Consider the following 27,236-nt stretch of genomic DNA (forward strand, 5'->3'; position numbering starts at 1 on the left):
CACCCAAGCTCTTTTAACATCAACATTTGCAAGTTACAAACCCTTTTAAAAATAGTCTGCTTTTCTGTTCTTTCTCCTGTTATGAGTAACTTCAAATAGTTCTAATTGTTGCCCACTTCTTTAATTTAAGCCCTCTACAGCACATTTGTTTCCACAGTTTGCTGTCCCCACCAACTTTTGTACTGCCTGCAAACTTGGATGGATAATTCTTGGTCTCTTCATCGTAAGTCTTTAAGGACGTTTCATCTTTGATTTCACCACTTCAAGTTGAGCGCTCAACCTCCTCCAACAAAAAAAATGAATTTCGATAAGAATAGAAGAACTAGAGTCAGGAGATTGCAATTCAGACCCTTGAGCCTGCTCTGCCATTTAACACAATCCCATCTTGGTTTCAGTGCCATCTTCATGCATATTCTCCATAATCCTTCAACCCATTACTACTTAAAAATCTATCTCCTCCTTACATTTACTCAATATTCCAGTATTCATCACACTCTGGGATGGTGATTTCCACAGATTCATGACTTTGTGTGAGAGAGAATTGTTCTTTATCTGTTTCAAATCTGCTATCCCTTGTCCTAAAACTATGGGCAGTCTAGAACATGACATCAATGTGAGGAAACATCCTCTATATGTTCAGCCTATCTGCTTTTGTTTTTCATCCTATATGCATCAACTATATTTTTTTCCAAACTCCAGAGAATATAGGCCTAAATTGCTCACTCTTTTCATAAGACACATACTTGGCCTCTGGAATCAATGTAGTGAACCTCCTCTGAACTTCTTCCATTGCAACTACATCCTTCTTTAAGTAAGGGGACCATACTTTTACAGAGAAAAGGATTATACTCCACCACTTACTCTTCAAACACCACCTCTACTGAACGTGTATGCCCTCAGACAGAATTGTGACAGTTAGTGTGGCAGTCTCAGAGGCTTCTTTTGTAGCTGTCCAGTTTGTGCTGTATTATTAGTCCTGTACCATAAGAGGTAAATTGTTGGTGGGAGTAATTTCAGTTACTTATGGTTTTCTTGTCATTTAATATTTGGGCTTTGATTAGACTTACAAATGGCTTTCAGGGCAGGTGAAGAAAATCTCTATAATTGATTCTTCCAGTTCCAGAAAGTTTCCATCTAACAGGCAGGCAGTAAATAGTCAGGAATGTGAAAAGATAATTCAGTGTATTAAAACTCAGCGCAACAATCCCCTGCTCTTTCAGGGTATCGCGGCATTCAGTTGCATGGGTGTGAGTTTGCTCGCTGAGCTGGAAGGTTAGTTTTCAGACGTTTTGTCACCAACGCAGGAAATGACATCACCAACCCAAGGAAACCTAAACAGATAAATAGAAAGCGGGACCTAACACCAGCGCTTCATCGGAGGCTCACTGATGATGTTACCTAGAATGGTGTTGAAGCGTCTGAAAACTAACCTTCCAGCTCAGCGAACAAACTCACATCCAGAACCTCAACCTGAGCTACAAATCTTCTCAAAACTCGCTATTCAGTTGCATTTGGAATAGTTGCATGTGCTAGAAATCTGAACTATTTAGAGAAAATAAAGTTTGTTCTGACCTAGAATAGTCCGTTTTGAAAATTCTCATGGGGTATGAGTATAGCTGGCAATTTATTGCCCACCCGAATTTGATCTTGAGAAGGTTATTGGTGAGCTGTTGTCTTGAACTGGTGCAATCAGTGATATATTTCCATGATCCTGTTAGGATAAAAGTTCCTGGTTTTTGACCTAGTATGTATGCAGGCATTGTCTGTCCTGCTGACTACAATATCTTCAGCATTTTTTGTTTTTATTTTTATTTTTACTTTTACTGCCGAGGAATTTATTCCAAACGACAGCCAATTATTGAATTTTAAAATCTTTCCTAAAATCCTTATAGACTTCTAATTCATGCCCTCCAAAGGTTGAAAGAAATTATTTCAGAGTTAAATCGTCTAAGTTGCATGGTCATTTGTAAATGGCACAAGAGATCTGTATCTTACATATCAGCCATGTTCCAACACCATTACCTGGTTTCAATTTGGGTGTTTACTAGATCTCCAAATGTGTTCCGTGCAGCCTTTAGCTAAGGATTTATTGCGAAATGTTTCCATTAAGTTGACTTTCTATTCCTCGCATAAGACGTTTGAAGTCTTCCGAAACACTTTGCATTTGGTTTTGTGTATGCTCCTCCTGTTTTTACATAAACTGGAAGGCGCTACATTTGCCCTTGCATGTATTGTGCTAGTTTTGGACTATCTGTTTACAGTTGTGTTTAATTATCAATTATTTCACATGTTGAACCTTTCAACAATTTGGGACTTTTTTTTTCAACTACAGGGTGGACACAGGAGAATGGATTACCCTCATTGAAAGGTTGCTTTCAAATAGCTGTGAGGCATGCCAGTGGCTGATTGAGTTCCTGATTGGATGTGAGGGACGAGAATTAATAAAGTAAGTCTACAAAGAACAGGCTTGGAATTTTGTTAAAGCTGTTCATTCTCTTTGAGTGACTATGAAAACAAATTAAGGAAGACCATAGAATTAATACCTTGAGAAAAGCAGTGTCTTGAAGGTGTAGGTTGTCAGTGGCTGCATGACAAATCATTTTAAGGTCATTTTGCTTCCAAGTTAGTTTGTCTTCTCAAGTTCTAAGCTTTTGTTTAAGTTTGTATGATGCTAATACATGTATTTTTGGGGGATAGATTCATAATCTTGCTATTTCTAATATTTAGATGTTTCTAATAATTGAGGATTTGACAACAATTTAAAAGAATATGCTAAGAATTGCTTACAAAATTAAAGCCTTAGTGTCAGTGATTATTACCTATAAATTTGTTAATCTCAATCAGGATCAGTAATGATTCAAGAATTTTATTTTAGTATTAGTAGCAAAAGCTATTACTGAGATGTTCCTTGAACATGGTTACCACCCTTAAAGGAGCCCTAATTAAATTTACCTTTAAATATGGTGAAATTTATCATTTTCATCTCTTTCTACGAATATGATCTAATTAATATTTAAATACCACCAAATTAATTATTTCTGGATGTATTAAATGAATATTATTCAGTTACATGTTTCGTAGAGAATAGGATTGTGGATGCATGATTCCAAATTGACTCATTTGCAGTCAACATGTGTTTTGTAAAGAAACTTTGTGAAGTCAGGAAATGTCTGTGTAAAGGAGTGTGATCATTTTGACTTTGGCTTAATGTTTGTTTCTGCTTTGTGGATTTAAATGTGAACGTCAACACTCACCAATCTAATTGTCTAACAGTAAAAATCTTCGATTGGAGATCATCCTTGAAAATGTTCATCTTTGTGATTGGCTGATTGGTGTGCAGCATAACGATGGGCTGACTTCAGCTCACCTATGCTCAAGATTGTACTCTTTCTGGAAGGGGTGGAGACAGGACTTATAATTGTGCAGACAGGCTAAGGCATGTTATCAAATGAAACATGAGAAAGCATTCTTAGCTTGGTTTGATTGACATTTTCAATCCCTAGTTTCTTCCTACTTTTGAACTACTGTTTTTTTTCATTTCTGTACGATGAGGAGCATAAGTGTTCCTGATTCAGAGAATATCAGCAAAGGTAGATATATGTGTAAGCAAATGGGGACGCAATTAAATTTTATGTGCAGTTCCCTAAACCTTATACTCCATGGTGCTTACCGGAGTGATCCTCAAGGACAAAAATTGTGATACTTTTGACCCATGACATCCCAGATTTGTAATAGCATAATTAAATCTCCTCTTAGCCTGCACCAACAATATAACTTAAACGAAACTTCAGATGAGCAATCTTAACTGCTTCAAACTGAATCTGGCTAGCGTGTATTAAAAGCACTGATCACAGCATTCTAATAGCTTTACAACTGAAAATAACACTGTGTGGATCTGACTATGGGACTTGTTATTGTCAGTGAAATGAAATTCCTTCTCCTGTTACTCTCCATCTACCAGGCAGAGATTCAAAAGTATTTTAGAAATTCTTAGTTTCTTTCCCAATTATAAACTTAGTGTGTCCAAAATTTCGAAAGCAATATGAGACAAAGGTGGAGACAGAATAAAACAGATGAGATTGAGGAAGGTGGAAAGTTTTATTTAGTCATTGCTGCCACCTTATTGCATAAGTATCTTACTTCTCCCCACTGTGTATGCTGCTGAACTTTATGTTCCCGCTTACATTTTCAATGCGTCTGATTTATCAGAACCTTTCCGCCTGTTCCTATTGCCCTTTTTTAAATGAAAAACACAAAGTACATTAGTATAGGTTATTTTAAAAGGAGAAATTTCTCCTACTCCCTGCACACTCCTATTTTTCCTTGCTTCTCCTCTGAACTCTTCCTTTTATATTTTTCTTCCCCCATAAATCCAGCACACACTTTGTTTGGGGGTAGTATGATTTGAAGGGAAATTGGGAGGGGGAAGTAGGAAATGACATAACAAAGTCCACTTTGTTTTTCCCTGCGTGTGCACACCAGGATTTTTCTTCTGGAGTGTTCTGTCCGGGAGGTTCGAATAACTGTTGCTACCATCCTAGAAAAAACCCTGGAAAGTGCCTTGCTTTATCAGGAAAAGGTTAGTAAATTACACATGTGGAATGTCTGCTTTTAATTTAGTTAAAAGTAGCTAATATGCGTATGTCTGTGTTGTGGAGAACTGTGAACAGGCCATGTTATAGATCTCTAAATTAGTTCAATGTTCTCAAAGTTTATTTTAGTTTAGTAAGTCCAAAACCTCTGCTGACTAATTTCTTAACAATTCAGATAAAGAATGAACCACTTATTAAAATGAATAATGGTGGAAAATAATAAATTGTACATTTTAATTTAGTCTCTCATCTTTACTGTAACTAATGATTTGTCAAACGTAAGTAATACCGGAAGAAAAGCATTGGAAGTTGTAGTAAATTACAATTTAAAATAAAATATCTTTAACATGAGTATCAGCGCTGATGAATGGGAAAAACTTGCCCTGTCGTGGTCTGTGCCAGGGCCCCTATTCTCGGGCCAAGGTTGTTTGCGGGATAAAATTCCATTTAGTTGGGCTCGTAATACCTTAAATGTCTGTTTAAAAAAAAATAAAAATTTGTCCATCAGGGTTGGAAAATAAAGCCAACTACATCAAGGATGCTACATATAATGCTGGCAGAAAAGTTTAATGCACTCCACACCTATACTGTGTTTGAGAGTCAGAGTTTCATGAGGAAGGCTTCCAACAGACAAAGCTGTGCTTTTCTATGTGTCACAACCTCTCCTTATCCTCATTCCAGTCAATGGACAGGTAGTGTGTGAGAGATTGAGATTGGGGATCAACAGACAAAAAGCCTTACTACGACTGGAGGTCAAGGAGAGGGAGGTCTGGGCGAGAAAATAAGATTGGCAATTAATAGTCACTAAGTTTGGGAGGTAGTGGTGGCCAGTATTGGAAGAAAGGGCAACTGTTCAGTGGTCTGAAATTTGGGATCCTGTTGGTGCATGCTAAACTGGAAGAAAGGGGTGTATGCAATTAGCAAGGGTGTGGAGGGCATCATCTTTTGCCAAGCTAGTCATGACAGTAGCACTGTGATGAATGGAAACAGGAGGCTGATATAAAAGGCTTAATAAAAACTGCATATTACTGTGATTAAATAGGGATTGATAGTTTTCACTGCTGAGCAAGTGAGCAACAGTAACAAAGAAACATAAGATTCTCACTGCATACTGCTGACTTTGTGCCCTGGTTATGAATTGGAAGCTCCATTCTGTGGAGCAGTGACATGTCCATGGGCCAAGTTAAGGCCAGCAGGGACCCACAGTACACTTGGTGAGTAAAGAGAGTACTCCTGCTCATCCATATACCTCAAAAGGAAAGGCTTTTAAAACAAAAATGCCCATTATTTATTAAATGACTGTCGTGTGTCTGTCTGCAACTGTCTGTGCAGAGTTTGCACATTCTCCCCATGTCTGCGTGGGTTTCCTCCGGGTGCTCCAGTCTCCTCCCACGGTCCAAAGATTTGCAGGCTAGGTGGATCGGCCATGCTAAATTGCCTGTAGTGTTTAGGGGGATGGGTCTGGGTGGGACGCTTCAAGGGGCAGTGTGGACTTGTTGGGCCGACGGGCCTGTTTCCACACTGTAGCAAATCTAATCTAATCTAAATATCTGTGGTACTGCTGTTTAGATTGCTGTAGAAGTGGAAAAATTAGTCAGAGAATAAGTTCCACGTGGTTTTTCAGGCATTTTTGAAAATGTTCAAAGTTAGGTGCAAGACGCTACTTTGAATATTGTAAATTGATCAAGATTGATATCAACAGCCTTTAGGTGCACCTGAAAACAGCGAAGATTAATAAAACCATGTTATTGTTTCTGATTAGCTACAAGATATGGAAGACAGAAACTTGTGTACGTCGTTTCTGATATACAGTTTTTAAAAATAGATTAATGAAAATCAATTTCCACTTCTGTGTGCCTAAGTTATAAGTCCATAAGAAATAGGGACAAGAGTAAGCCATTCAACCCCTCAAGCCTGCTGTGCCATTCAATAGGATCATAGCTGATTTGACATTCCTTACATCTACTTCCTGGCATTTTCCCCTGTAACCCTTGATTCCCCTACTGATCAAGAATCTTATCTATCTCAGCCCTAAATATACATAAGGACTCTACCCACATAGTTCTCTGAGGCAAGAAATTCCGAAGACCTTCAAACCCTCTGTGAGAAGAAATTTCTCCTCATCTCAGTCTTAAATTGGCACTACTTTATTCTGAGACAATGTTTTCTGGTCCTTAACTCTTCCATGAGGGGAAACATCCCGTCAGCATTTCCCCTGTCAAGCCTCTTAAGAATCCTATATGAAGTCTCCCCTCATTCTTCTGAACTCCAACGAGCGGAGTCCCAACCTGTTTAGCCTTTGCTCACAAGACAATCCATCCATGTTATGAATCTTCCTAGTGAACCTTTTCTGAACTGCCACCAATAAAATAATATTTTTCCTTAAATAAGGGGACCAAAACTGCTCACAGTACTCAAGATGTGGTCTCACCAGCATCTTGTACAGTTGCAATAAGACTTCCCTACTCTCATATTTCAGCTGCCCTTGAAATAAGAGTCAACCTTCTATTGGCCTTTCTGATTACCGGTTGCATCTTGCTGCGGTTGTTCTCCATTTAAATAATCTATTCTTTTGTTCTCTCTTCCAAAATGAACACCTTGATATTTTCTCACATTATACTCCATTTGTCAACTTGCTGCCCACTTACTCAACTAAACTATATGTCTCTGAAAATCTCTAGTACATCTCGCAGCCTGCTTTTCCGCCAATTTTTGTGCCATTTGCAAAATTGGTGATAGTATATTTATTTCCTTCCTCTAAGTCGTTAACATATATATTGTAAGTAGTTGCAGTCCCAACACTGATCCCTGTGGAACCCCACTGCTCACACGACACCAACCTGAAAATGAACCCCTTATCTCCATTTACTATTTCCTGTCCGTGAGCCAATTCTCTATCCATGTCAAATACCACCTCCGACACTTTGGGCCCTTACGACTCAACTTCTTGTGAGGTAACTTGTCGAACACCTTCTGGAAATCCAAGTACAACATATATACTGGGTCAACTACAGAAATTGCTAGAAAAGCTCAGCAGGTCTGGCTGCATCTGTGGAGAGAAATCAGTTAACATTTTGAATGTGGTGACCCTTTCACCCTACAGCACTGGGTCCCCTGTATCCACTCAAGTTGAGACTTCCTTGAAAAACACTAATAAGCCATGTTGACTCTGCTTGATTAGATTATGATTTTCCAAATGTTCTGCTATTACTTTCTTAATAAATTGAATCCAGTACTTTTCCAACAACACGTTAGGCCAATCAACCTATAGATGCCTGCTTTTTGCCTCCCTCCCTTTCTGAATGGGGGTGTTGAATTAGCAGTTTTACAGTCCCCTATTACTTCTCCATAATCCAACGATTTTTAAAAAATTACAAGCAATACATCCACAAAGCCAATTCTTTTTGGATCCTAGGATGCATGTTATCAGGGCTGAGAACTTATTTGCCTTTAACCCCATTTGTTTGTCTAATGCTGCTTCTCTAGTGATGATTTAACAAACTTTGTTTTATGCAGCATCTAACGATCCGGTTCTATTGATAAACTGGCAAAAATTATGTATCTCAAAAACACAAGGTTTGCTGTGTTATTCTTTCTGGTTCTTATCGTTTTTAATTTATTTACCCCATTCTAACTATACTTGTTCAATTAAAAGGCAGCATGAAATATCAACAGTTGATTCAATTTCAAGTCAGTTTCTCCTTAAATTCTGCGTTCTATCACAGTAGTCAGATGAGAGTGAGGAGGCTCTTTGCCAGTAAATTTTATTTAAGACAAATTTGCATTTTTTAAGTGATTTATCCTGTGCATAAAGTATAACAATGATGTGTATACCCCCTACATTATGTTTCTATTACTTATAGTCTGTTTTAACATTGATTATGTGGATCAATTGATTATCCAGAATATTTGATCAACTGGCACACTCCTGGTCCCATAGATGCAAGTTAATAAAAAGTTAACTGCCCTTAATTCTTCCTCCATATTCTTTAGTATTAGAGGGATGTTCAAAGTATCTTCCACCATAAAGACTGATGCAAAATTTTTTTTAACTACCCTGCCATTTCCTTGATCCCATAACCATTTCCTCAGTTTTGTTTTCTAAGGGCCCTGTGTCCACTTTGACCTCTCTCTTCCTTTTTACATATTTAAAGAAGCTCTTATTGCCAGTTTTTATATTCCAAGCTTGTCTATTTTCTCTGACTTTATTTATCATTTTGGTCCTCCTTTGCTGGATTCTGAATTTATCCCAGTCTTTGGGGTTATCAGTGACCTTAGCCTCCTTTTGTGTTGTTTTTCTTTCAACTTAATGCTGTCCTTAAATTCTTTTCTCTTAGCCATGTTTTATTTCCTTCTCTTAGAATCTTTGCTCCTTACTAAGAGGTATTTTTGCTAAGAATCATAAATTGCCTCCTTAAATGCCTGCCACCGCTTGCTTCCTGTCATTCTTGCTGAGCTGTCTGCCCAGTTCACTGTAACTAACTCTATCGTTATTTCAATGTAATTCCCTTCATTTAAGTTATACATGGTTTTGTATGACCCAGGTTTTCTCACTCTCAGACTGAATGTTAAATTCTATCATCACTACTTCCTAGGGGATCTTATACTCTGGGATCATTTACTAAACCTGCCTTATTACGCATTACAAGGTCCAAGGTAATGCTGTCTGGTTGGCTCCATGATATATGTTGCTCTTGGAAACTATCCTAATGCAATCTATGCATTTGTTGTTCTAACTACCTTTTCAACTTGATTAATCCAATCAACATTAAGATTAAAGTCACCCGTAATTATTGTTCTCCTCTTTTTAAAAGCTCCTATTATTTGGCTTAAAGCCCTTCTGACAAAATGGCTTCTGTTTGGGAGTCTATACACTACTCCTACCATAGTCCTCTTCCCACAACAACAACAAAACAGAAGTTTCTGGAAAAGCTTAGCAGGTCTGGCAGCATCAGTGAAGCCAAAATCAGGGTTAACGCTTTGCGTCTGATGACCCTTCCTCAGAACTTCTTTCCCTTGTTTTTTTTACTTCCACCCAAATGGACTGTACATCATCCTAGCCTAGATCATCTGTCAGAATTGTCTTCATTTCATTTTTTATTAAAAGAACCACCTTTTCCATCCTCCTTATCTCTCCAAAAGGTCAAGTACCTCCAAATTTAGAGTTCCCAGATTTGATCTCCTTGTAACCATGTTTCTGTAATGGCAATGAGCTCATATTCATTTACCTTGATTTGCGCCATCAGTTTGTCCAGCTTATTCTAAATGCTTCATGCGGTAAAATTCAAAGCCTTTTAAGTTTGCGCTATGATTGAATTTACCTACATTTTTATGGTTCCTTATCATTATTGAACCAGCCCTCGCCAAGACCCAGATGTTGAAAGGAAGACTACTTTTAGATATTTTCAGTCAAACTGGTCAGACATGTCATGCCTCTGAACAGATGGGACTTCAACCTGGGCCTTCTAGTGCAGAGATAGGGACACTTCCACTGTGCCACCAGAGCCCTTAATGCCACCATGTTAATTGATTTCAATGTACCTTTATTGCATGCTCCATAAGAAATCAAAGTAGTACTGTGGAACATAATGTAGCCAAGAGTGTAACCTCTTCATCCTTTCCAAGCAACATGTTCACCCATTTTTAACAACACAGTGTTTGTTTTGATTATTAAGTTGTTTGAAAGTTCATAAAAAGATTGTTTGTTACTTCAGCTCAGAGGATTGGACCATTTGTTGGATGCGCTGCTTTCTTTACTTGACAAGGATGTAGCTGAGAATTGCAAGAATTGCTCCCAGTACTTCATCCTCTTCAACAACTTTGTACAGAAGGTATAGTATGTAGACAGTATATTTTAATTGTGCTACTTGGAGACTACACAAACTTGTGATGTTTTCAATATAGGAGAATTTATAGCCACAAAGGCAAATCTAGCCATTGTGGAATAGTCTGATTATCATTTCACCTAGTTGGAATGTAACTTTGGTTTGCCTATGATAAATCAAGTTTCATTTTGTAACTTGTTGAACATATTATTACAACATTCAAGATTAAAGTAAAGTCTGGAATTGAGAGTCTGCTGATGACCATGAAACCATGTTTTTGGAAAACACATGTGGTTTACTATTGTAATTCAGGGATGCAGACTGCCATCTTCATCTGGTCTGGCTACATGTGACTCCTGACTCATAGAAATGTGGTTAACTCTGAACTGCTGTCTGCAGATGGGTAATAAATACTGGCCTAGCCAGTGACTCCCACGTTCTGTGAATGAATAAATAAAATTTTTAGCTACAAATCGGACTTTTTTTAAAAGTAAACTTTGATCCATAGGGTTTGGGTACCTTTAGGATATTGACTAATTTCATAAGTAAAAGTTTTTATTTAATTCCCTTCCTTCCCCACCATACTTTTGGTTTTTTCATGTCAATATGTTATTAGTTAGGTCCACATAAGTAACATATACAGAGAAGAGGGTACTAAAGCTACAAATTACAGGGTTTTTTTCTCTTGAACTTATCCTTTGAAGGGATGTTATGGATTTCCATCTAATTCTTTTGACTTTTAGCATGTAATTCTGGCACCTGGATGATTTAGAGATTGTTTCATTTATTTGAACTGTGGAACTATTGAGTAGATTGAACTGTTTGTGATGTTTGAAGTGCTCAGATGCTTTCTTGTCGCTTAGGGTTTCAAGGCATGCCAGCTACTATTCAAACATTCTGCATTCAAACACATGCTTTGTTTTCTTTTGGGCCCATCAAGGCAGAATAATCAGGCAAGTATAAGATGCTTTTTTGATGCTGCAATAAAATTATCCAGCCTTAATTATGTTTCTAAGTCATAGTCCTTAAATTAGCCTGTCAAGTAATCACTAGTGTAATCAACCTAGTTATATGATTGCCCGCTTTTCACATGTCCCTTTTTTTTGAGCCTTGTCTTCAGTAGATCAGTGGCAAAACTTTGCTGTGTTTACCTAATTATGTTTTGTCACGTTGGCTGAAGTCAAAGAATTCTAAGTCTTTTAGTTTTTGTTTATGGAAAATGCATCTCAAAATAGAAGTAGAGTTAATGTTTCAAACTAATCCTGAGCACTGCTAAATTTCTGTAGTATCTGTTTGTTTGTCCTTAGGCTTCCAGCATCCGTAGTTTTTTGTTCTTGTCATAGTTAAATATTTTACTCTCTCTTATCTAAAGAAAACTATATGTGCCAGTATTAATCATTTCAGTTGCTTTTACGGAAGGTAAAATCATATCTTTTTCTGTCAGAATCGGCGCTGGAGCTCAGCACAGGCCAGAGAATTCTGGTATCTCCATATCACTTTGGCATCACTAGTCCTACACACTGACATTTCATCTCTGATGACTGTTGGTGAGTTGAGATTTCATTCTTTTTGAACGTGTGTCTTCACCATCAACAAATTATCAAAAAAAGGTCGAAAATATTGTGGATCTCTGTAGGTCTTTGCATTTCCATGTATGTTTCAATTATTGTGTTTAAAAATAAGGAAAAGATGACAGGAAGGAATTAAGATACTCTGAGATTTAGTGAAATGAGCCGATGAGGATAGAATGAAGACCATTGTTCAGCAAGTCGACTAAGTAACTGACTGCCAATATGGTTGGTAATCTGTATCGTGCATGAAGTGTTCTTAATATCCATTTATTTCCTCAATGAAGTTTTTTTAAAATTTATTGTTAACTTCTCATTTGCTTTGTTTGATTGTAGATAATTTTGTACCATCATCTGTACTTTAAGCTGGGGAGAGGTAGTTAAAATACCTACTAACTGGGCCAGTTTCTGGGGAGTGATTGGAAGTGACCAAAGGAAATTGACTTCAATTTGTTCCTATCCCGGTTTATAGAGATCCTGCCCAGAGTCTCTTTTCCTGATCTAACTAAACTGAAGACTTAAAACCAGAAATCGTAAATGCAGTGTTAGTTTCTACTATGCCAATGCTTTGCTTTTCTAAGATAAATGACAACTGTTTCAAATGTGGGTAATTCAATAGTGAGGCCATATTCTTCATTAAAAATAAGTTATTCTGCTTTTCACTTGCTGTATGCTTTAGATTTGAAAACTATTGGATTGATATTTGAAGATAAAATCTTTGTTCTCTGTTCAAGATCCTGGACCTTATAAATGGCATACGCCATCCCCACGGGTACCTTTGCATCAAGATGTGGAAACACTCTTCAGACCTGAAGGACAGACCTACCTGCTTGAGGTATTTATTTTAGTCACTTAAGGAATTAATGCAGGCTGTGTTTTACGATAGGGCACTGTATGAAAGTTAACTGATATTTAAATTGGCTAGTACATGTATAACTAAAAATGTTGAGAGAGAAGGCACACATAAATGATGAAAATCAAATCAACAAATTGAAATTCATTTTATTTGGGACCTACATCATCTTAAATCCTTGATACAGTGTGATGTTCACGAGGACTTTCATGCTTTTCCAATTATAAAGTGCAAATTCCTTGGCAATGGAGCAAAGAGAATGCTGAAAATCATGATACAGGAAAAGGAAATATAAGATATTGTTGTGTAATTTCGTAGTAAGTTGGAAGGATATTCAAATTGTTTACTTAACTGGTGCTTTGATGCTGTTCCAGGTTATGTACGCTATGCGAGAGCTGACGGGATCTTTGTCAGTCATCTCTGATATGGTGACTTATTGCTGTTTCTGCAATGAGCACTTCTCCTTGGTGCAAGTCCTACAGATAATTAAGGTAAGTGACAAGTGTTTGGAAAGATCATTTTATCTTTAAATCACGTAACGTGGCAGCAAAAGTATTCTACAGTGGAACAGAATGTACATGGTGATTTCGCTTGCAATGGACAGGTGACAGGGTTTTGAAATAGTGTCTGTTAACGAAGAATAAACATGAAAGTTTCTTTAGTGATGTTTGTTTCAGGGTAATTATTTGTCAGGGCACCATGAGAAATTCCTTGTTGCTATTCTGTAATGCCTTGGGATATTTTACAATCCAAAATGGGCTAGACGTAGCTCTGTTTAACCTTTGTCTTGCATTCTTTCAACACTGGACTGAAGTATCACCCTAAACTCTGTTTATCTCTAGAGTAGCACTTAATCCCATGTCCTCCTAATTTAGGCAGACTGCTACCACTGGATAATGAGTTAAGCCTGGGTAGCTGCCCAACTGTATTTTGTATTGTGGATTCCTATCTATTCTGCATTATCAGAAGAAGGTTTACTGGACTGATACTTGAAATGAGCAGGTTGTGAAATGAGGAAAGGTTGGACAGACTGCACTTGTTTCCACTGACTTTTAAGAGCTAGGTATAAACTGATTGAAATATACAAGATCCTGAACAGTCTTGACAACGTGAGTGTGGAAAAGTCGTTTGAGCTAGTTCACAACTTGGGAACATTGCTTGAAAGTTCCAGGTCACTCTTTCAGAACAAAAATGAGGAAATCTTTTTCTCTGACTTTTGTAAGACTTTAGAACTCTACCTCAGAAGGTAATGGAAATAAAGTTGTTGAATATTGGTAAGACGTAGGAGATAGATTCTCATTAGTGAAGGGAATCAAACATTACTAGGTTAGGTGGAAACAAAGAATGGTCTGATCAGCTGTGACCTTATTGAAAGGCGAAGCAGGCATGAGGTGCCAAATGACCTGTTCCAAATTTGTATGTTCATGTCATAAATTTTCATGACTTAACTCTGACTGATTTTGATTCTGACAGTATAAGCAAACTTTCATCTTCAATGTTGGAGATTAAAGTACCATGGTCTCATTGAGACATAATTACTTACCCATGTGTTAGAATTCGAATGGATTAAAATTTTAGTACTTGAGCAGATTGCTTATTAAGCTACTTGACAGTGCTTATTAGGAGCTTATTATAATGCTTGAAAATAAAAGTCACTGGCGAATTATCAGGTTTCAATCTTCCTTGACATTTTAAACTATGCCTACTGTACTGATTTCCTTTTCAACAGAGTCAGTTGGAGACAGCTCCACCTCATGAACTGAAGAACATTTTCCAGTTGCTGCATGAAATTCTGGTAAGTGAGAGATTATTCTTACCATTGCTATTTATAGATTACAGTGCAAAGAAGGAAGAAATGCATAGGTTAGGGTGGGAATGATTCCTTGGTGTTAAAAGCAGTTGTGAAAATGCCAGAGTGAGCTTCATGTTCCTTCTATTACTGATGATGAAGTTCTTCTTTCTTTCTGTGTCCTATCATGGAACTAAGCGCACACCAAAAATATCAGCCTTAAATGCAGGCAGTTGTAGAAAAGACTTGACCTGGTCCTATAACCTTCCCAAAACTATCTTTACGAAAGTGAAACCCTTATTTAGTTTATACTTGTTATTTCAAAGTAGCATTGACAGGGTTTGGAGCAGGCTATCTGGGAAGGAAGAATTGAAACGATAGAAAAGATAAAGTTAAAACATGGAGGAAAAATATTGTTTCAAAAGAAATTGATTGCTGTTGTCACAGCACAAATCGTGACTTTATTTTTGTAATGGCCTGAATAGCCAATAGTGGGCTGGCTTGTTGACAGTACAAAAAGTAACTTTTAATTTTTAGGTGGCCAACTGGCAGTCTGCATGAGGAGCCCACCTTATCTATGCAAGGAGTCAATATTAAGAAAGTGTTCATTGATAACAGATACTGTTTTTCCCCTTTCAACTTTTATCAAGGTAATTGAAGATCCATTGCAATCTCGTCGCCTGAAGTTTGCCTTCGAATCAGAAAAAGGGCTGCTAGGTACAACTTTTGTACTTGTCTTCAATTCCGTCCCCCTGATCAATTCTTGTGCTAAATGTTACTTTTTGTGGGTGCCATTCTGTAACACTGACAACTCTTCAGTGCCGTTGTTATTGGTTTATGCCCCATATATGTCTCCAGTAGCAACCTCAATTTTCACTTGTATCGCACTTTTAACAAAGAAGTACATCTTAAGGTGCTTCCTAGGGCTATACTTGGCTAACAGCAGATTTTGATCTGAGTCAACAAGCTAGACATAAAAGCTAGTTCTTAAAGAACAAAAGGAATCTGGAGAGCTGCATCAATTTTTGAAAGGAATTTTGGAGCCTGCAGCCATTAGGTAAAAGCACATCCTCCAGTGATTGGTCAAATGAACGCATAGATGATTAAGAGGCTAGATTTGTATTTCATTGGTTAGGAAGCTTTTAAGCTGTACCTGGCCTCACATCTGGAGGGTCGAGGCTGTAAAGTCTTTTAGGCATAGAAATCAATATTTTAAACTGGACCCATAAAGGAATAGAAATAGGAGTGCTTTGGATGAGACAATGTTTACTGAGGATGGAATATGAGCCAAGAGCATTGGTACGGCCATGTATGAAGGTGACGAAGGTAATAACGAAGGTTGAGCCAAGTCTGGCTTAACGGAATGTGGAGATGTATGAAGACGCAAAAAACTTTGGGGTCAGAAACTTAATTGGGATTTAATAACTCGTTTAAGGGCAAGCAAATTAATTCATCCTGAGATGATTGCTGATCAGGAAAATTGAGTCATTATCAAATTTGAAAATTTTATTGCAAAGGCTAAAACAGTCCTTCCCATGTTTAGCACCAGGAAATTCTTTCTCACGCAATATCAGATAAGTATAGATAAGCAATCCAACTAAACAGGTACCAGGGCCGATAGAGATAAATATCAAGGTGTATGTGGAAGTTGGTCTACGTTTTTGTAATGTGGCAGGAGAGCAGCATGTAAATGATGAAGGGTGATTGAGGGTAATCCAGATGTAACAAACTGGGAAGAAAATAGTTTGGAGATCTTGTTGCTGCACATACATAACTAGGACTTGAATCCAAGCAAGGCTTTTCAACCCATCTGGACAATTGCAGGATGGTGTTGTTGTCAAAACCTGGAGGAGGTATGACACACCATGGTCACTATCACACAGGATGTCAAGTCTAACTTTGACCCGGCCTGTTTCAGTGTTGTGCCATATACAATAAGCATTGCCAGATTGTCTGACAACACAATCAAGCCCAAAGTTTACATATGCATTTTTTAAATTCCCTTATTGGAAGACTATTTTATTACACCTGCCCTATTCCTGGGTTAGTTTAAGCCATTTATGCTTCCACCATTTCAGCTAAAATCACCTAGCTTAATACGTGCCATGGATTGAAGCCCAGCCTTCCAATTATGAAAGAATCTGGACTGCATTTACCCATTAAGCCATAAGTAGGTAAATTGTTGAATATTTTTCAACATCTGAGTTGTATATTGTTTCCTACCCTCCTCCTCTTGCTCTGTGTGCATGTATTTGCATATTGTAATGAGCCCGGCTAATGACACAACTGAAGTCACATCTGTGGAGGTAACTTGGCTTCGTAGGTCACGTCGTTAATTTTTGCAGCTGATTACCATGGAGGTTAATCACTGATACATATTCACACCATGTTGCAGATATTCTTTAGCAGCAACATGTTTAATACACTAAAGAAAAAAAATCAAAGCAATGCATAATACATTATAGATATATATGAAAGTCAAAATGATCTTAATACAAACAGCAAAACAAAGTTTCTAACTATTTCCCAACACCACACTTTTTTGTAAATATTAAATTCCAGAGTAAGTCTATTCCTATTTCAGTTGTTCTTTACTTAATTGACTGCTTTCAGTTCCTATCTCTAGACCTCAGAGGCAGTTTTGCAATTCTTTTCGCAGTCCCCTGGCATAAACCTCGCATAAATCTGATTGCCCAAAGTATTCTCAACTCTGACTGCTTGAGGATTTTTATCAAAGCTGTCCTGACTGAGAAGCTTCACAAATCTAAAACACTTAGGTTCCCCGAAATTAAAAGCTTGATTCTCCTGCTGAGCAAAAACATTCTAACTTCTGATTCTTCAGAACTGAAACCTTGAACTTTCTGAAGTCAAAATTAAAACAAGTGATTCTCTGTTCTCTTCTCAGCAGTATAACATTCTAACCATTGACACTACAGGAGTTCTGTCAGGCACTTGACTTTTGTTGGAATTGATGCACATAGGACAATGTGCTAAATCACTTCCTGACCAGGTTTTAAAAGAATACGTTCAGAGAACTGACCCACATCCATCTGCCTCTATTTTCAAATCCAAATCCAATGGTATCACCCACTATTGTATGCACAGCTAATGGGTGGTTTATATTAACTGCACCAACTGGTGTTTGTGTAGACAATCTGTAGCTTGACCTTGTCTCGTATGTTCTGACACTGTGCCTGAGATCTAGATTGAAACCATTAATGTTCTCTCTCTGCAGCCTTGATGCATCAGAGCAACAATGTTGACAGCAGTCGCTGTTACCAGTGTATCAAATTCTTGGTCCTATTAGCTCAAAAGTAAGTACTGCAGCTTAGAATTAAGATTGATTTGGAAACATGAGCATTGATTTTGCTGGTTATTTGTGGGCAAATTGTTGACTTTAAAGTTGGACAATGACTAAAGGTGATTCACTGTTGAGGGGGGAAGAAAGAACTTGAGCAGCTTGTTCACAGACTAGCCCGTAAAGAACTGTAGAAAAGTACGTAGACAGACAAAGACTAGGGAATGACGAAGAATATTGCCGAGATAGCTGAAAACGCTAACATACACAATTCAGGTGTTGTTTTGAGTTTCAAAGAAATATGTCACCTTGTTTGCATAATCTAGATGTCTTGAAAATTCCTCCCTTCTTCCAAAATGAGCCAAAAGCAATGAGTACTCGTTTCCCTTTCAACAGATGTGCAGCTGCAAAGGATTATTTTCGGGAACATCCTCACCACTGGAGTTGGGCTGTGCAATGGTTACAAAAGAAGGTGAGGACTGGCAGCAAGATATTTACCCTTTTTGAGACCAGTAGGAATCTACCAATGATGTAATATCAGAAAGAAACACAGATTGTAATCATCATTATTTAACTATGCAACTAGTTTGCATACAGTTTAACTACGTAAAAGTAGCATTGATGCCACAATTTTTCAAATATAATACATCTGGAAAAATATGATTTGTAGCATCCAAGCATTGCAGGAAACATGCTGTTTTCAAAAGCCAGAGTTTCAATGAGATTAACAAGTAACCTGATTCTTCAAAGCTGTTTTTTAACTAATATCTGTTAGGGTCCTGACTGGGTTCCATGTGGAAGCACCTTAAAATATTACAGCAGTTCTTTAAAGATCAGTCAGCTCTGGCATTAGTCTTGTTCTCCAAGACTAATGCAACTTCAGCTCTATAATGGAACTGCTAATGTCTTTTTTTTTAATCTTCTGTTTAGATGTCAGAACATTACTGGGCTCCACAGAGCAACATATCAAATGAAACTTCAACAGCAAAGACATTTCAGCGCACAATTTCAGCACAGGTATTTCAAATTCTTTGGTTCGTATAGCAGCAATTAGACTATACAAGGAAACAATGGATCAGTCTTGGGTAGAATTTCAGAAAGAGAAATAGTAGTGCCCTTGTAAAAATGCAGTGAATAACTTCCATTTCTCCCCTTGGCTTTCGGCAAGAGAAATGTTTTGGGGGTATTGGAGGGTGAGTATCACAAAAGCAACTTAGTGTCAAAATTATTTCAGCAATCGGAAATTGGTTGTAACACTCTACTGTCAAAAGGAAGGAAATGCTAGCAGTTAGTGTCTGTCCACTCCTAGGAGCTATGCAAAGTATTTCACAATCAAGTAAATTTTTGAAGATATGTTGCCAAATGCAATAGCCAGTTGATGAATAAAAAGGTGGCATTTGACAGTGTGGCATTCCTTCAGTGTCCAGATCCTAGACATCAGTTGAAACTTGGAACTGTCCAGCTCAGTAAGTGTATTGCAACCAGATCAAAGTGATAATTCTGACGTATACTGATATTTTTTCTTCTCTTCTCCTTTGAAAAGCTGACTTTATTATCCATCTAGGAGACTAGATATAAATACAAATCCTGCTGCATAGCATACCTTTATACTTCTTCATATTTACTATGTATTTCTTAACATTAATATTCAGTCTTGACCAAAACAAGATATCAAGGCAGTGTGGAAAGTTTACATTTTAAATGCCAAAAGACAACCCTAAGACAACCAACCGAATGATTCGTCATATTTTGTTGCAGGATACATTAGCCTATGCTACAGCCCTTCTGAATGAGAAGGAGCAATCTGGGAGTAGTAATGGGTCAGATGGCAGCCCTGCTACAGAGAATGGAGATAGAACTCTCCGTCAGGTAAGGCGGACTTCTTATTCACTGTTTCAGCTGTTATATATGTCTCATATCATTAAATTTTAGCACTTTAGTAGATAAGCAAGTCTGCAAAATTGGTCAGTCAATTTGGCATAATAGAATAGAGAAAGTGTAAACACTGAAAACTAACGGTTCATTGTTCCAATTTCTTTAAAATATAAAGAATTAATCTGTAAGTCTTAATTTTTGAACAAGTCCTGAGTTGGTTTGCTGTTAGAATTGCCAATATCACAAATTTATACAACAGGAATCTGTAATGTGCATACACCAAGTAAAAATATGTGTGAAGTAGAATTGGTCCTGTTTTCTTCATTTTTGTTCTAACCTGGTGAAGTGCATTGACACTCATCAGCTTACCCCTCTATGGTATACCTAGGCACTGCACAGTGTTGTGATGAGTAAAATATGTTCATTATCGGTGTGTTCACGATCTAAAGAGAGACTTGCAGTTGCAGTTTCACAAAGTAAAACCATTCAAGATTACTGCTTTTTATATAATAAAGCTGTATGTAGGCATGAATGATGAAACTGATTCGCTAATTTCTTCTAACTGTAAAATAACCTTAATACAAATAGAATCCTGTCACTACATAAAGAAACTCTATAGAGGACAGAACATAAAGCTTCAGTGTATTGTTCTGATCTTCAAGAATAAGAAATGATAATAATGCTTCATAGTGCTATCAGACCAGTCCTTCTTTCAGATGCTTGGCTAATTTGCAGTGTATTCCCATTTTTATTTTTCTCTCAATTATTATAGTGTACATTGGAGAGCAGATTTTTGAGAAGCTAGCATTTGATAGCTCGAGAAAATCTGGCTATGTTTTGATTTTTGAAGGCTGCTTTTCCATTGTCACTAACTCACTTATTAGGTAATGCTATCACTTAGCAACAGAGCCTTCAGTGTTGTGTTGACATATAGGGTATTTGGATTCTGTCATATGCAGAATTAGTATAATTCATCGATATCCTCATTATCAATCCTCCATTACACGCAAAGCCACAACCCATAAGAAAAGCATTCATTTCTTAGGCATTACAGTATTTAAATTGGTAAGAGATAACACAATAAGTTAATAAGAGATTTAGTTTTCAAAATAACTGACACTTGCTTTACACACACAAGCAGCCATCACACTCTTCATACCTTCCATGGACTGCGGAGTTCACGGGAAATATGTATCCATTGCACATAAAGTTGGAACAATTGAATAAGGCAGTTACAACTGTATTTATTGTATCCCAGATTGCAATCACCTATTTAAATTTATTAGTTGTGTTCATTACAGTAGGGCTTGTTACATTGTTTCTAAATAAGTATTTTGCAGCCATTGCTTGAAATTGCACATACATTTGCAAGGAATTCATTTTCTTCGCAAAAAGAAGTTTTCTTGGGTCTCAGAAAGCTGAGTACTACTCTTAAACTGGTCAAAGCAGTTCTGTTTCTTCTGTCATCTCTTACTTACCACCTTGCACCTCTTGCAACCTCCATCCCCTCACCAGTCCTCCTGAAACTGACTCGTTCTACCGAAACCAGCTTGTCCTCCCACCTCTGCCCTACTCTTGCTGACTCCCCCACCTAGGATCCAGCAGACAGAATGCCCAGATCCAGCAAAAGACCCATTCTATCCTTGATTGAAGACCACTAAACATTCTGGCGAATTGAGGTTCTCAGTACCCCCTCACCTCTCACCCCACCCACTCCTGGACCTTTCCTCACTTCACCAGCTCTTGGCTTCTTTCTACCAGCTTTGGCTCTCCTCTGACCTCATCTTCCAGTAACAAGTGCTCCCACTGTCTGCAGCAAACACAGGAGCGGGGCAGAGAAGTGGCTTCTCACCATTTTCGTCCGTTTTGTTAAGCACAGGTGACATTGCTCCTCTTGATCGCTTCATTGACTGAATATTACATTGTGATTTGGGGACTTCTTGGGGCAGACATGCCTGCTGTTACTGTTTTCCACCATCCCCCCCATCCTGTGCTTTAACAATGGTGAGCAGCGCTTAAAAGGTTCATGTTTGCGATTGTGAAGTGACATATTGTCCATATTCTCTTTCTGTCATTGCTCCTGTTGTTATATGATAAGCTGTCTTTAAAGTGATTATTTATTCCACTAACATTTTCCTTCATTTCTTCATTTTAAGGGCTCTGAATCTCCCATGATGCTTGGTGATTCTAAAAGTGACCTTGATGAAATGGACCCATAAGAGATGACTGAGACATCTATGGGAATAGTAAACCATCTTTGCTTGGTGTCAGTTCAGTGAAGGACTGGGCATCATGCCGGTTGGCTTTCGGCACCAATCGATTTGGGGAAGATGTACGTACACCCAGGTTGCAGACAGGAAGCCTTTACAAACTGTTATGGAACCAATTTTGCTGACAGTTGAAGCTCAAGACGATGCAAGTCTCTCCCTGTTCTTTGAAGATTTTGTATGGAAAAGGATAATTCGTGGTTGTGCTTGTGAATATACAAATGACAAATTTTTATCTAATGCTTTCAGTAGAAACTACGGAGGATTTGATTTAAGGTTTTAGTACAGTCTTGAGGAGAGGAGAGCTTTTTGATTTGTGTATAATAGTTCCCAGAGTTCAGATTTTTCAGAGTAACAAAATACTCTGTTATTCCATTATATAGATTTAATTTTATTTGTATGATAGAATATCCAGTAATTCTGTTCACTTGGTTGCAGCAATTGTGTCTTGAAATATTTAGCAGATCTCACTGTTTTGCAAAAATGAGTTTAGGTTTACAAGAATGTACTGACAGTGCATACTGACAGTTTAACTTAGCAATCTGGTACTTTATTAAATATTAAATGAATACTTTATTAAAGGCAACACTTTTTTTCTTTTTAAATTCATATGACTGGCAGCCATTTTCCAATGAGGTTAAAGTTGTGAATGTATAGTTTATGTGAGGAACTTAAAGTCCAACCTTTATGGTCATTTCTAACAGATGGATTGAATTTTAGCTGGTGATATTTCAGTATCCATGCTCATGTTATAAAATTACAAAAATAGTTTGATCACATCATAAGATATGTATGTTTTTGGTTTTTAAACTAGCTATAATTTGTTTTAAAATCACTCATCACTCATGTACAACATCACCAGAATATGTAATGGGCAAGTGTGTAATATTTATTTGGCTGAGTTCCCCTATACAAATTAGTTAAGTTGTTATTTGTAGCTTCTGGGGTTATCCTGACAGGTTTGTTTTTGAACACAGATCATTGGTTGAAGATACAAGGCAGTAAAATAGTTCTTTTTTTATTAAATGACCTTTTTATTGTTAGAGGATGCAGTACCTTTACAGAATTTACATTTATCCATCTCCCATTTGAAATAATATCTCTGCTAAGTAGGTAATTAATCTGTGTGGGACACTTATTCTAATATTGCAAAACCATCCAATGAAAGTTGAGCATACTGCCCTGGCTAAGTGCTTTGGACTTGTCTTTGAAAAATCACTAGCCTCACCTTGAACTTTTGGTAACGCAGGTAAGATGAGCGCATGCTGTGGAGAATTGCTGGCACAGACTCACGGGTGGTCATTCTGATGTGTTGGACACTAGTGCTTCAGGCTTCCCACAATATAGCAGATATCATTTATCAGATTTATTTTTGCCTTGACAAGTCGCCAGTATGGTGGATGCTGATTTCCAGAATATCCCATGTCATATGCCTGGTGACACCCTACTAAAGGGTTATTAATTGTGGCCAATTGATTTAATGTTTTGAGTAATTACTATCAATTGTTAATAGACATATTGCAATCAGTTATATCATTGATATTGCATGTTAGTCCAATACATAGCTGTCTGTATGTAATGGTACAGCAGTATTGTGGGTGTTAGCTATGAACTTGGGAGTGGGAGAAAAATTAGTATGGATACAACAGATCATCACCCTTTTATCTTTGATATAATAATTTCAATAGAAATTTGGCATAAATTTTGCTAATTAACAAAGCAAATTGATTGAAGCCTTGTTTGGTTTATGATAAACTACAATGAGAAACAACGAATTTTGTGGAAAGTTATTACTTTCTTTCTTGACTTCTAATTGGTTATCGATACCCATTTAGTCCAAATATTTTTAATCTCTATTTATCATGTGTTGACCAATAAAGGTTTGACTAAGAGATTCTCATCTTTATTTTTCTAACCCAGTGAAGAATGGTGTCTCTTAAGCTAGTAACCCCAGGGGAGATAGAGTTGACGTATTAGTGGAAAATACCCTGGATCTGCTGTATGAATAATTCATAATCTTTGTTAAAGAGGAATGTCAAAATGAATTGTGCTATGACTCTCAAAAGTATATTAATTCCCAGTTCCAGTCTCTCTGAAACCAGACAATCACTTGCTGCAACCTAATTAATGCTTGCCAACTACTTTAAGAATAAAAAGATTCAGAAACTAAGAGAACAGTTCATTTGGAATATTATGACAACTTTGAAATAATTGTAACCCACAAAAATATCCTGTTACTAAAATTTGGATTAAGTATTTAGAACAATCATACCTTTCTATCTTTTAAAGTCTATTTAGACTTATTGTCACCTGCAAATAAAGGGGACAATTATTAATCTTACACAAAACCGTTTTAAGCATAGTACTATTTTGGTGATACCCCAAAAGCCGTTTTGCACCCCAACAATTTATTTCTGTTAATTTTGTCACACCTCACATCAGTTCCACCTGTAAGAGTAAATTACCACCTCCCAGGCTGGAAACCGTAATAGTTTCTACTTTGCAATATTGCATGCGAATTTAAGTGTGAAAGCTGCTACACTTATAACAATATTTAGAAGCCATAAAACAGTAATATCTGATTGTTTCAATCAAAGTATGGAAGGAAAAAACTATGTTTGAAATGCTTCATTGTCTGTCTCTAGGATGGTGCCGTTCACTATCAGAGATTCATTAAAATGACTTGCCTCCAAACAAAATTGGAACTGGGGTTATGAATTCAGCTGCTGTAGTGGATCCAGGATTGAGCATAAAGTCTGGGGTTACTACTTGAGCATTTGTCCTTTTTATTATTAGAACATTTAACTGTACAGTGCTTTAATCCTTTCACTGGCCTGTGACAATGTAGAAGAGGACATATAGTATAATGCTGTTTTCTGACTGGGTTTTAAAGGTGTTTGTATAACATTTAAAAATGAACTTTTTTTAAGTTGTTTGTTTTGTTAATGTATGTTGAATAGCTCTTTTTAATCAAAATGGTCACTTTTATGTTAAATTCTGTCTGCTGTTGGCTAACTTGTGCTGTATTCAAATTCATTTATTGCTATAAGCAGGCTCCAATTAACTTAAATGCCCAACCAATGTGAAACATGATGTTAATTGCTAACAAAGATGAAGGTAATAATGTAAACCTAAGAAGAAATGCATCAACCTGGAGGCAGCTTATTCGGACCTATATTTAGGTTATGCCAGTGAAAGGGGTAAGAGCGTGTTGGTTTTTGTTTTTCCAGTGTTGTTGGAACCTTTGGAAATCTGAATACTTATCTGTGGATTGACTGCAGCATCACTTCCCATTGTTGAATCATAGACTGACTATTCAATCTGCCAAAATGCTGCCATAGAATAATCAGTTATTATGACGAAAATTACCTCCTGGGAATCACTGGAAATCAATGAGATTGCTTGGGCTGAATTGTGCAGATGGAATGACTGTGTGCTGAGTGAGATGCACACAAGTCACAATTGCTGTCAGCATCCCAGTCATTTTTTTAGCCTCCACTTTGTGCCAGTTTATGATTTTTTTTGGGGGTGAGGGTGCAAGAGATTTTTGACATTAGGAGTGTTTTTTTGCCAATATTTCAATGAATAAGCCTTGATCCTCTGCCTTACTGTACAGTCACACGTACCAAGAGTGACACACTGGGGGCAGGGCTTTTGTCAAATTATGCTGTCTGCTCTGGACCACAAAACCAAAGGCACAGATGGCCACAAGTGCCTTTTTATTATTTTTGCTGGTTCTTAAAATGAAGCCTTGGCACAACAAAATTACCAGGTAGTGACAGTGGGATTGGTTAGATTCTAGCTGTGGCTGTCTTTATAAATATCCAAGAGAGCATCTGTTACAGCTGCACAGTGGCATTAATTGCAAATCCTCAACAACTTCTTTAATAATCCTGATGCTGAAGGGCAGGAATATTGAAAGTTACATGCTCATTAGTGCTTTTGATTTGCTTATTTGAAGTAGGTACTGCAGTATTGTTTTATCCTGTCTCATTAAAGTGGGCAAAATGGATGACAGCAAAAATTAATTACAAGTTACTCATGTTCTCATGTCCACTTCATTTCAGTTACTTTATGCTATCAAACTTAAGGGATGTTACTTATAGATGTTGACTCCAGCGTCTGCAGTTCTTGTTACGTTCATTTTTTTGGTATCCACTATCATTGGTTACATTTATGGGTCAGATGCAGAGTTAAGATTCCTGTGTCCCAAACTATATACCTTATTCCAGTCTCAGAAAAACAACAGTGTGACATTTCCATTTTCCACATTAAGCCTTTCAGGAGTTCTGCAAGGCAAACTCACTGTCACAAGAACCAGGTTTAGAGATTCTTTCAAACTAATTTTGAGTAAAACATTTACAGCGGCCAGGAAGAGAATATTTTTAACCTCCTGCTTTGAAGTTGAATTTGAATTTACAGAATTGACCAGTCTACTAACCTGCTCCACTGCTCGGCCCTGGGCATGTATTTTTGGTTGCTGTTCCTAACTTTGAGTTTTGTTTATTTCAACCTAATAAGTACATTCCAACAGCATCACTTCTTCAAAACTCGCCCCTGTAATTTTGTTTTGTTCCTTTTCATGTAATTGTGTCCAAGAGCAGAACTAAGTTACCAGACTTTTTAATAACCTTTATATTCAAGGCAGCTACATGAAAGTAAGCACAGGAGAATGGATTTTGGAGTTCAGTTCTTGCATTTCCTCTGTTCCGCCTTTCTTTTGTACTGCAGTCTGAGAAGTTATATTTGAGCCACTGTGCCAAAATGGGTTACAATTGCAATAATGTTACATGAACATAATCTGATTTAATAAATTAACCACTGTAGTTCAGACTGTTTACAAATTTCTAGCACTGATCTGACACTGGGGAGTACACTTCTTCTCGCTCTCTTTCCCCTTCCTTCCCCAAAAGCTTAATTAACATTTCCACTATTAGAGTCTCGGATTAGGAGTCATAGCTGTCTGTATATAACTGAACAGTTGTATGCTGACCACGTTGTCAATTTAAGTTTAATTTAACCAATTTAATGCTTTTTTCCTCTTTTTTGGGATGACTAACATAGTGATCAGTCAGTGTGTTTTGTTTTTAATATGTAGCCAAAATAGTTTTGTTATTACTGCTTGAACTAAACTGAGGTATAAGTTGAATACATTAGAGCAATCAACTA

At 37.3% G+C, this 27,236-nt stretch overlaps 1 protein-coding gene across 2 annotated transcripts in view; it reads left to right on the forward strand.

Moving 5' to 3' along the window:
* Nucleotides 1–25,082, forward strand: part of usp24 (ubiquitin specific peptidase 24) — a 180,970-nt gene extending 155,888 nt beyond the window's left edge. For both annotated transcript variants that reach the window (XM_048538885.2, XM_048538886.2), the window contains exons 54-67: nucleotides 2,333–2,446; nucleotides 4,483–4,579; nucleotides 10,307–10,423; nucleotides 11,281–11,370; nucleotides 11,862–11,964; nucleotides 12,720–12,820; nucleotides 13,213–13,329; nucleotides 14,568–14,633; nucleotides 15,278–15,344; nucleotides 17,863–17,941; nucleotides 18,322–18,397; nucleotides 18,856–18,942; nucleotides 19,684–19,794; nucleotides 21,957–25,082. In XM_048538885.2, the coding sequence (XP_048394842.2) occupies nucleotides 2,333–2,446; nucleotides 4,483–4,579; nucleotides 10,307–10,423; nucleotides 11,281–11,370; nucleotides 11,862–11,964; nucleotides 12,720–12,820; nucleotides 13,213–13,329; nucleotides 14,568–14,633; nucleotides 15,278–15,344; nucleotides 17,863–17,941; nucleotides 18,322–18,397; nucleotides 18,856–18,942; nucleotides 19,684–19,794; nucleotides 21,957–22,019 (1,288 nt within the window). In that variant the 3' untranslated portion in view covers nucleotides 22,020–25,082. The remainder of the gene's footprint in view (nucleotides 1–2,332; nucleotides 2,447–4,482; nucleotides 4,580–10,306; nucleotides 10,424–11,280; nucleotides 11,371–11,861; nucleotides 11,965–12,719; nucleotides 12,821–13,212; nucleotides 13,330–14,567; nucleotides 14,634–15,277; nucleotides 15,345–17,862; nucleotides 17,942–18,321; nucleotides 18,398–18,855; nucleotides 18,943–19,683; nucleotides 19,795–21,956) is intronic.
* The last annotated feature ends 2,154 nt before the right edge of the window (nucleotides 25,083–27,236 follow it).

Source organism: Stegostoma tigrinum, chromosome 8 (genome assembly GCF_030684315.1).
Source record: "Stegostoma tigrinum isolate sSteTig4 chromosome 8, sSteTig4.hap1, whole genome shotgun sequence".
Classification (NCBI taxonomy): Eukaryota; Metazoa; Chordata; class Chondrichthyes; order Orectolobiformes; family Stegostomatidae; genus Stegostoma; species Stegostoma tigrinum.